General features: G+C 43.4%; 3 protein-coding genes across 4 annotated transcripts in view; 1 reads left to right on the top strand and 2 right to left on the bottom strand.

Annotated features, from left to right (window-relative positions):
* LOC117586380 (homeotic protein proboscipedia) overlaps positions 1-1,076 on the bottom strand; it is a 33,402-nt gene extending 32,326 nt beyond the window's left edge. For both annotated transcript variants that reach the window (XM_034276409.1, XM_034276410.1), the window contains exon 1: positions 13-1,076. The gene's annotated coding sequence lies outside the window, so the exon portion shown is untranslated. The remainder of the gene's footprint in view (positions 1-12) is intronic.
* Positions 1,077-3,318: 2,242 nt separating this feature from the next.
* LOC117586400 (protein zerknuellt 2) lies at positions 3,319-3,831 on the top strand (the record flags this gene model as incomplete). The annotated part of the gene is made up of 2 exons (XM_034276432.1): positions 3,319-3,414; positions 3,484-3,831. Coding segments are annotated over exons 1-2 (411 nt in total), but the record flags the coding sequence as incomplete, so codon positions are not given.
* Positions 3,832-6,051: 2,220 nt separating this feature from the next.
* LOC117586348 (tetratricopeptide repeat protein 12) lies at positions 6,052-6,999 on the bottom strand. The gene is made up of 4 exons (XM_034276365.1): positions 6,837-6,999; positions 6,515-6,781; positions 6,332-6,454; positions 6,052-6,259 (listed from the first exon to the last, which is right to left on the bottom strand). Exons 1-4 carry the CDS (start codon positions 6,938-6,940, stop codon positions 6,052-6,054), a joined length of 702 nt encoding a protein of 233 aa, XP_034132256.1. The 5' UTR covers positions 6,941-6,999.
* Positions 7,000-11,201: the final 4,202 nt, after the last annotated feature.

The raw sequence follows: 11,201 nt of genomic DNA, 5'->3' as shown, positions 1-11,201 counted from the left end.
AATATCACCTACCATTTCGTTAAGATCTTTATATGTTGACTCCAATCCACATTTAATGTTCTGTTCTAAAAGGTTTTTCTATTTTGCTTTTCACTAGAGGCGTTTCACTTCACTTTTCTTTACATTTTCCACCACAATTTGATTAGTTTAACTTGTTTGTTATGCAAAACTTTCGCAATGCGGGTTTTTGGTAGTAGAACTTCTTCTTTTTGCAATAGACCCCCATGCGGCGGGTTCTATGGCTTATCTGTGGAGTCCGAAATGGAGGCGACAACCGCGACGAGAACGAGAACGCGTAGGAGAGGGTAAGGTAAGGCAAGGGAAATTAGGAGCACCGGAATATTGTATGGCCGACCGTTGGTTGTGTACTCAAGCGCTGCAGCGCCAAGTGCTGCTGCCACCGACGACAGTTTTGGGTTTAGTATCGCTTTCGGTTGCACACACCTCTGCTGCTGGTGACGATGGCGTCGGCCATGGCGACGCGAAAAGGCCAAAACACACAGTTAAAGTACAGCAGCAGCAATCAGCCCCACGGTGCGTATGCGTATGTGGAAGTTGTTGGTTTTCCCACTCTGTAAAGAGTTTTTTTTACTTGGCGAGAGAGTCGTCGCCTCGATCGTCAATGGCCACACAGTGACACTCACTCACTCACACTCGCATACACTTGTGGAGACACTTTTCTCACTCAAATACGCACACACTAGCTGTCTCTGTCTGGCTTTGGGTAGGTGCGCAGCAACCGGTTTTTCGATATCGTTGTTGTTGTTTTTGTTGCTGTTTCAGGTGGGGTTGCTTCCAATGGTGGCCAAGATGCGGCTCCGATAAGATTTTGTTCTAGTTAATGTTAGCCAACTATTTGATAACGATTGTTGTTTAAATTGTTTCTATAATAGTTATAAATATTCGATTTTCCGAGTCTCCGTCGCGACTTTGAAGACCCTTCGAGTGGGAGCGAAACGAGACCGACCGAGTGAACGGGAACCAACGACTGGCGAGTCTTGGGGCTTGCTTCGTGCGCGTGGGGCCCGAGAGCTTTGAGAGAGCAGCAGCCAACCAAGCAAGCAACCAACCCATCCAATAACACCGAACGCACTGAAACAACCAGCACTTGAGTGTGCTTCGGGGGCAATTTCCAAGTCTCAGGACTTGCGCATGCGCTCTTCTCCGCCGGGGGTGGAGTTCGCTGCACGTACATACAAACACACACATGGAAGGCCTGCAAGTCGCTGATTGGTCGACTGCTATATATTTGTATCTTTGTATCTTTTGTGCCTGCTCTTGAGCGTTTTTTTTTCTTTCGTGGCTGGTTGTGAGCGTTTTTGCTTTTTTATTTAGTTTGAACGTGTTGCTTGTGACGGAATTTATTTCGTTTTTGTTATTTACACATTCTGCAGCGGCAGCAGCAGCAGCAGCAACGACAGCAGTAGAAGAAGAAGGGCATAAACAAGTGGCAGAAGAAACAGGGGATAAAGCAGAGGTGCAGCAGAGGCGGCGACAGTGACAGCCAAAGCAGCGGTAAAAGATGCATCGGGCAGCAGAAAGCGCAGCAAAAGCACAGCAGCAGCCAGAGACCGCCTCTCTCCCTCGTTCCCCCTCTCTCTTGCTTTGGCTCTGTCGGTTTTTGTTGGCTTTTGGGTATTTTTGACATTTCGCTTTGCTCATCGCTCTTTTTGTTTTGGGCAGCGCTTCTTCTCTTGTCTAACCATCATGTTGTCAATCTTTCGCTTTTCACTGTTTTTCGTCGCTTGTTTTCTCGATTTTATTTTGCTTTTTTCGCGCTCGTCCGTCTCTCGGTCTTTTTCACGCTCTGTTTTTAGTGCATTCCAGTGGAGAGTGGAGAAGACATTACCCCACTGTAAAATATTTGTAATTATGTGTAGATATTAATGTGTATTGTATGTCATTACAGGTGTAAATAACATTATTACACATAATATTACATGAGTGGGAGGCAGCTTTTACTTATTGGGGCCCAAATGGATATGCATTTTTGGTGATTTATATTCCATATTATGTGCGCCACTTATGGACAATCTTTTTGATGGGTCTTTGGGCGTAATAAAAGTGAAAGCATAAATGGTTCTTTGGGTGCTTCCTATTCAGCATATGGGAAATTCATTTGAACAAGAAATAGCTGTGAAAATTAAAGATATTTTTGCTAAATGTGTCATTTAACCAACACGAAACTCTACGTAAATCTAAAGTGGCAACCGAAATTACCTTTCGCAAAAGTTCTTCAGTGTTCCAACCAAGATGCGGCATTAAAGATCTAAGATTCCTGCATCCTTCAACGAAACTTTCACACTGATCATTGGCTAAGGATCGGTACAAGGACTTCCACCATGATCACCTGATCACTCATGCGATTCTACTGTAGATTGGACTACTTGTCCATGATCACCTGATCACTCATGCTGTTCTACTGTAGATTGGACTACTTGTTGCAGGACTAGAACTCGTCTTGGATTTTGCATAAGCCTGAACTCACGTAAGTCTACGGCCAGCAGCACGTAGCACATGTCCCGATGGGATGGGCCCCTAAAGATGTTTTTATAGCGGGTGATTGGATTAGCCTGAAGTGACACACACGTTTTATGGCCAGAGGATCAGTGTTTTCGGATCGCGTTCTTATGCTAAACAGGTAGCCGTACCCTCAGATATTCATAACTCGCATGGAAAACCCCGGGGAAAACCGAAAACTTTCTCGTTCATGATGGATGGCTACCTGATAAGAGGAATTGGGGTTTGGACATGGGCCTGATGGCAAAAGTTTTGCTGTACTTTGAGGGGAGGTTTCGAAAAGTCCTTTTAAAAGTGCGAATTTCTGATAAGAATTGAGTGGTGCCTTAATGGATGGTATAATTATTTAGAAAAGGGATTTGAATACATTTAAATAGTCACACATGTAGGTATTTTGAATGTATGAACAACCCCTTGGAAAATCCTTTAAAACTCCACTCTCTATTTGGAGTCACTGCCTTTTAAAAGTCCTCACAAACTTCCATTGGATTCGAGACTTTGCTATCCATCATTAGACACAAACGACGCAATCAGGACTCACGCCATCGTGGAAAGTGTCGCTAACTGAGGAGACTCTGATTCCGATAGTCGCGACATCGAGTTGTCGGCCCTGATAGGGAGAGAGAGTGCAGACCAGCCGGCTGCCCAAAAGTCCCTGGCGTCGGTGCTCGTCCTACAGGTAGGGAAAGGACATAACCGATCCGATTCGCGGTGCAGTGTGTGGGCGTTGTACCTGAGGTATTTGGTATAAAAGCAAATGAGACAACTTCTCTGCATCTAGTTAAAAAACCAAACTGTCACCGAACACAAGCAACAGACAAGCGAAAGAAAATGTTCTCCCCAAATAATACAAACTATTTTGTTGACAACTCATCAACTGTCTGTGATTTTCTGGTAAGTTTTTCAGTGAAACATTTAAAGCAATTCATTGAAATCAATCTATAAATTTATATAAACTTCTAGATGTTTCCCAGTGAACCGTTGAACATGGAAGCCGTGCCCTTAGCTGCAACGAAGTCCATGGAGAAGTGCAAGAGATCCCGCACGGCCTTCACCAGCCATCAGCTGCTTGAATTGGAGCGAGAGTTCCATTTGAACAAATACATGTCACGTACACGACGCATTGAGATTTCCCAGCGACTGAATCTGACCGAAAGACAGGTGAAGATCTGGTTCCAGAATCGTCGCATGAAGAGCAAGAAGCTGGCCAATAAGCAGGTGTCCAAGGGAGTTCTTACCCCCACAAAATTGTGCGACATGCCACTAAGTGACGACCTCCTGGAGCACGAAAAAATTGTGGAAGTTCTATTGCAATATGTAGAGAATATGCCACAACAACAGGCTACGGTAGTACCACAAGAGGAAGTATTTCTACATACTACTGATGTGCCTCTACCTCCTGCTGATGTGCCCCTGCAACAAGGTGACATAACACCTCCCTATCAGGCGTATGATTACCTCCAGGAGTTCTGTCCAGCACCCTTGCCGTTTGCAGAGATTCCCCACAACCAAATGGAAGTTAACCAAAATTGGCCCCACAATTGGTTTGCGCCTGAGCCACCTTTTGAACTTCCTCAAGATCTACATATGCCCAGCAGCAATCCTTACTTCCAACCTAATTTAATGGGCCAAAACTTGTGCTGGGATACGAATAGTTCCTCCTCAGGAGAGTCCTTGGAGGTGGACTTTGATTTCATACAGAATTTAATAGACTTTTAAGATATTTTTAATTAAAACTTTCTTTGTTACCAAAGTAGTGCATAAATATTTATATATATTTATATTTGTTTGTATAAAGCCTGCGCCAAGAATGGATTGACAGGCACCTAAGCTAACAAATCTTCTTGGCCAAATGGATAACCTCAGTTTCCTTTCAGCTGGTTTAAAAAATGAAGCCAAATGGCAGCCATTTGGTCACAACATTTTGGTGGACAAGAACATCTTATGCCCATCCCCATCCTCATCCTCTCTCGCGCACTCTTCATCTCTCTGTCGTTCTCTTAGATAAATTGGTGTCATCACATCATAAAGTAATTTCCAGCATATTGAAATTTTCTTTGGCTTTTCCTTCTGGATGCTGCCCTCGGATGTTGTGTGTGTCACATATGAGAGAGAGAGAGGAAGAGGGGAGTGTTCCGTTCCGCAGATCATATTAGATTTGGCCATGTTTTGTGAACAATATTTCATCGTCAGCTGTCGTCAGAGTCGTGTCGTTTTATTAGTTATTTTGATTATGCCAATAATAAAAACTTAGTCGAATTTCATTATCGATAAAGTTGTGCCCCTGAAGAGACAATATTTTTGCACATAAATGAATAAAGTTGTGTGCATAAAAAAATAGAACTGTGCACTGCCTACAAAAATAGTCATTGTTTCTTTTTTTGGTACATACTTTATCAGTAAAGTTGATTGAAAACATCACAAAAACCACATCCGAATATTTATAGATCTTATCAGGATCAGCTTTGGTGCCTTAATGTATTTCTAATTGATTTATTTTCACTCGATTGACCAACAGAAAAACAAAACTGAATTATAATCAAGAACATTGCCATGAATTGCTGAAAAATATGTCCATAAACAATTGATTGATGGGCCCTATATGTTTATATGTATTTAACCGTATCCTATTGTTCACTTGCAATAAAACTGGTGCCGCAAATATCAGATAATTGAGTTAAATGGAAAGGATTAATGAGTGGGATAAGAGCTCTGAACTTTGTGCCGACTCAGGCGGGTAACGACTCATTTGTGTGGTCGGGGGGAGGGCAGCACCCCCTAGCACCACCCTCATCCCCTCCTGAAGCTGCCAAGTACAAGATGCAACTACCGCAACAACCGTGACAAGTACAACATTTGTGTCGCCTGCCTGGGGCTTCAATCTGTCGCCCTCTGCCTATGCCACGCAAACTTTGACACGCATAAATGGAGCACCCACCCAACCATCCCCAACCAATGCCATTGCTGGAGTGTCAGGTCTCCGCTCTACGGTCTGCTGCTGCTGCTGCTACTGTTCCGTCCTGGCCATGGCCGTAACCCATCCCGTTCTCGGGGGCACAAACAAAGATCGCAATTTGACTCTACACCACGGAGCTGTCAGCTGGCAGAGAGTGAAGGAAGATTGATTACCGCCATCGAATTGTTTGCCCTCCTCATCCAGAGAAGGGTAGGAAACAGTGTGGCAACCCAGAAGGGGTAGGAGGGGGTGCCAGAGGATGTGTGTCGTCGTCGTCGTCGCTGTCGTCTGACTTCGATTGAATGGCATTGGAATGGAATCGAATCGAAACGAAAGAGTTGAGCCACCAAACATGAAATTCCTGCTGTCATATGTAAACAAAACTTGAAATATTCCAAGGGGTTGCGCAATGCATAGAAAGGGGAATGGGCATAGGCCTGCCCTAAAGTTTAAAATAAACTTAGCAATGAGTTAAAATTTAAGGGAAAAATACAGCAAATGGATGAGGGAAAAGATTTAAGTATCTCTGAACCATTGCTCCTTTACTTCCATAATTTATTTAAGTCCAAAAAATTTCATTTCAACTTTTCCAGGAATCCATCAATAAACTCCATTTGCTTGGAGTTAAATTTGCGGGCATATCTCACACAATTCTCAAAATTGGCCTCATCGTTGAGCCCCTTGTAGGCCATGGCCCGATACAGCCACGCCCTCAAATTCTTCTCATCCAATTTGTTCAAAACGAAATCACAATCGACAATGGCCCGCTTGAATCTGCCAGCTCTACAGATGATAGAGAGAAGAATGTTTATAAGGAAAGCGATCCAACTATTATTTGAAGCTATTTTATCATACTTGATGAAACAAAGTGCCCGATTTATGTAGAGAATGTGGCTGTCCTTGATGTTTTCCATGGCCTCTGTGTACATCCGCATGGCAGTCGTGTAGTTTCCCTGTCGATACTCAGAGTTGCCCAATCTAGGGGTTAGATGGGAGATACATATCCTGGGGTACAGTATTCTGTATGGCTGCACTTACTTTCGAAAGTTTTGTGCCACTCGCTCACGTTCCAGTCGCGCCTTGGAACACTCATCATGATCCACGTCCACCTGCCTCATGAATGTGAAGCGATCTTTATTGACATCTGTGGGATCTGCTTTCTTTTTCTTCGACTTTAATATAGTCTTCAAGGGAATGGGCACCTTCCTCAAAGGCTTCTGCCGCTCGGTGACCATAAAATTGTCCTCTGTGACACTTTCCCCCGTCAGATCCACTTCAACAGTTTCTTCCTCCTCTTCTCCTGCCCTAAATGGAAAGGTTTTGGAATTGAATTATAGGTATAAACTGTTGCAGCACTTACTCCATTGGCTTTTGTAGACTCTGTAGCAATCTGATGACATCCTCAACTGTTGATTTCGTATCCAGAAAACTTTCATCCGTTTGCGGGTGCAGCAATGAAAACATATTTCCCCGGTTATTAATGTTCAATGAGCAAAGGATTTGAGTCAATATTTGTGTGTTGATTTGTGGCCTTTGTCGGTCTTTTGTTTATTTTGTGGTCCGTACAGCTGGGCAAACGTATCGCAGGGCAACCAACACACAAAAATGTGGATTATTTACCCCGAATGTGTTTGTTGGTTGCCCCTGGCTATGGTCCCCACTGTTTATTGAAGGAAGCAGTGCATGTATTATCGATAGTATCGATGACTTAGAGACGACTATTTAAGAGCTGGTTATTATGTGGTTGTAAAAAGACTAAATAAATGTTGGAGCTCTCAAGAATAAGTTGGTCTTTGACGGGATTTTTAGCGGAGATTTACACTATCCTCTCGGCAGCTCCTTCCCTTTCTCTCACTTTCCTAACTTGAATCAAATATTTACTTAAATCTAATACCACATCACATTAAACCGCAACTTGAGCGTATTTTTGCCCGTCATTTGCCATGATTACGGCTGAAGACTGGCACTCGTGCTCACACACACATTCGCATTACTTTTCATTTAATCTCATATAATTTGTAAGATAAAGAAATGCATACCACATGAAGTGCATGAGCGTTGCTTGGCTCAAAGGATCAATTATAGACTATAAAACATAATGGCATCTAATAATAGTAGAGCCGCAATCTGAGCGCAAAACTGAAGCTCCAAAGGCGCCCCACTCCAACTTCTCTTTGGATCTGCACAGCAAACTCCAACTCTTACCCACGACCACTGCGGGTCTCCATCAGTTAACCTCTTTCAAGTCCCCATACTTTCAGTCTTCTGCTGCCACGACTCCGTCTCTGCTAGCAGTTCTCCATGAGCACTCCACTCTCTGCTTCCCTCTATATTTCATGCACTAAAGAAAATGTATTTGATTTGTATAGACATGATAGAGATATTACAGCTCCGATCTGTATTTTTCCATGAAGATAATTCAACATAATGGAAAATTGTACTCCATTCTGATCACCCTATCCTATATACAAACCATTGATCCTTCAGAGAAACAGCAATACACCTTTTCCCCTTACTTTTCCCTCAGTGTTGAAGTGCATGTTGCGGGGACATTACCTTGCTTTGGATCCGCCTTTTCCTCTAAAGAAGGAGTGAGGAGGCATATGGGTGGCGGACGGATATGTGTCTGTGTCGTGTGTTCCAGGCATTTAGGAGCCATACGGACACAGGGACTAACACACTCGCACACAGGGACACAAGCAAAAACCGGACATGGACATGCTTAAGCGCCATGCAAGCAAAAGGAGAGGAAACGGAAAGAGGGAAGCCAAATGCACAGGAATAAATAATTGCAGTGCACTGCAAAGGAGCGAGACACACAGAGAACTGCAAAGAGGTGGAGAGCCAGGAGCCGAGTGAACTGGTTGTGGCACCCATTGCCTGCCTTCATGCCTGCCTGCCACACCGGCAAATGGACAAACGACAACGACACCAAATTGCTCACATGACGCACAGCATTTTTTATTTCTGCCACACGAATATTCGTTTGTTGCTGTTGCTTAGGCAAAAGTATTTCCACAGTTCCTTGTCGCAGAGAAAGAGGACCGGGACTGTGTACTGTGCCGGCATCATCAGCATAGATTGCCATTTCGACGTAATTGTTATAAATGAATTTCACGTAATTTAATTATGGGTTTTAGACCGATGAAAAATATACCAGCCATCGGGCCATAAATACGAATGGGAACCCCCAACCCCAGTCCCGTATACCTATGGGAGGTCACTTGCATATGTTGCACATCAGATGGTGAATGGAATTCAGGCAGAAAAAGAGAGAGGGTTAAGGGTTGACTGAATTAGCCATGAAATTGGTCTACTCATACGGGTAGCTGGGGGTGGAAGTACGGAAAGTGTGCTATGCCAACAAAGATGGATATAGCTCTCATCAAACTGTGTGGCTCACCTTGTTCCCATATCACAAGAGTATCCCTTTTCTCCAAAACAAAATATATTTTAACCAAAAAAAATGCAGAATAAATCCTTCAAGCCGATGCTCTCAGTACTCCATAATTTTCATTACCAAATATATTTTCTTTCTTCCCTTTTGTTCCACCTAATATGCCATACCTCTGTTAAGGGTATTTTCCAAGCCAAAATAACAGCAACAGATGCTTGCAATAACCTCACGGCTCACGACCCCCATGACTCGTGAAAAGGCACAACACAATTTCCATTGTATGCTCCATTTTTGGGGCCCAGGACAGTGCTCGCCCCTTTTTAGCAATTGGCATTCAAATTTTGAAGTGATTTTTTTCACGCATTCACAATCTTCCATGGAATACAAAATAAGTAGAGGTCTTCCCTGCTGCCGCTGCTGTTGTGCCTGCTGTGCCACTATATATATATTTTTCTTCTTTTTTGGAACAGCATTGGATGGTATAGGACACGGCAGGACGGCACCCCAGTGGCATATGTGGAATGGATAGGATAGAAAAGTTTTTTCTGTATGCTTTTTGCACGATTTGTTTATACGACAGGTGTTGGCCATAGCGACTGGCGTTGAGGGACTGACACGTCTGTGAAATGTCATAACGTTTAAACGTGCCAAACATATTCAAATTTCTTTCCAAAAATATTCAAATTCGGGCTAAAAATATATAGAGAGAGAGAGGATAAAAAGAGAGTGTGGGTGTTTGGGGTAGAGATAGATAGAGATCTGGAAATAACCTTTTTGGGTTGATGGAATTTTCATTTTTTTTTTATAAATTAGGGAAAATTTAGAAATCCTTGCAGACTTTAGGTAAATATTTGTTTAATTAACTGATTGAATATAGAATATAATAAATATTTTAAGATGATTTTTGATTCTCATTCTGTACTCTTTCTGTCCACTGTTTCCCTTAGTTAATGAAAGACAAAACTATTCCTCAGCGAAAGCTCATTTAATTTGCACAGAAAATACATTTTGGTTGGCTGTCGCCAAGGATTCCGCGAATGTCCTGGCCGCAAATTCAAAATTCATTGCGCGGCGGACGCATCTGAAGCCAGAAAGGAGGCAAAAGCTCTAAGGCGATTAGCCATAAAAATTATAGATTCAATCTAATTACAAAACGTGGTGGGGGAGGCAAAGCCAAGTGAATATTTAATTTAATTAACAAGAAACAATTTGAAATGTTTTTTTGGAGTAGGAGGAACTAGAGGCTGTGGCTATACTCGTAGAATTTATTGTTATGACCGGCCCAAGGAAAGTGGCAGTGTCATCAGGCCTCCAGGCACTCGACTGTGGCTCTCGCTGTGACTCTGTCTCTGGCTAATAAAACCGCAATGTTGCCGGAATGATTGAGGAGGCATAGGCATTCCAAACTGAACAATAGAAACAATCTGTGACTGTGTGCTGTTGTTGGACATGTTTATTACATTGGCATTTCGCGTAATTTTCCCCGTCTTTGGTTTTTTATTTGAGTTTGATTAGCTGTGTGTGCGGGCGATTAGCCACGCCCACGACTCGCATCTATATTCATTATGGCAGTGAGAATCTCACTCAGTCTCAGCCTCAAAACATGTGGAGGACATGCTCCCAGTCCAAGCAGAACCGCACCGGACCACATGTCAGGAAATGTCAACAATGCGCATGAAAATTCCATGGTTCCAAAGCCCACCCCTTGTTCCGTCCCCTCTCTAATCCACATGGCCACCACACTCTCTTACTGTTTGCCACTATTTCCCTGGCTTGCTCTGTGTGGCAAGTGGCAGCGACAATTTCCTCCCAGGGGAAGCAATTTGCCACACACAACCAGAGGCGAGGCATGTCCCTGCCCAAAAGGGATGTCCTTCCTCTTTTCAAACCCCCAAAAGCAGAAAGGAGAGTCACTTCAGCTGGAAAAGTGTGTGTACGGTGTGGTGGAAATTCCTTGGAGCTGTAGCTATAGCTGAGTGTCGCATTTCCGCGCCGAAAGATGCTGTCCAGCGGCACTTGCCAGAAGCCCAGCACAGTCCGAGTCCAGTTCAAGTAATGTGTGCGGTTAAATATCCATAAATCAAATCCTAACACACACCAACTCGAAGATGACCAACGTGAGCATGGACCGAAGCTCTCGGTAACCGAACATGGGTCTGCTCCAGCGCCAAGGACCTGTCCAAGTTAATGTGGTTGACACTTTTCAACGACCTTAATAGATGGCAAATACAATGGAAATTCCTCAACTTGACCTCAAGTCGTCCGCAATGGGACATTAAATTGCAAAAGTGAAACCAAAGACAACCAAACACTGGCACACAAAATTCT

Source organism: Drosophila guanche, unplaced genomic scaffold (assembly GCF_900245975.1).
Source record: "Drosophila guanche unplaced genomic scaffold, DGUA_6, whole genome shotgun sequence".
In the NCBI taxonomy this organism is placed as follows: Eukaryota; Metazoa; Arthropoda; class Insecta; order Diptera; family Drosophilidae; genus Drosophila; species Drosophila guanche.
Note: the sequence above shows the minus strand (reverse complement) of the source record. Positions and strands in the feature narration are given on the sequence as shown.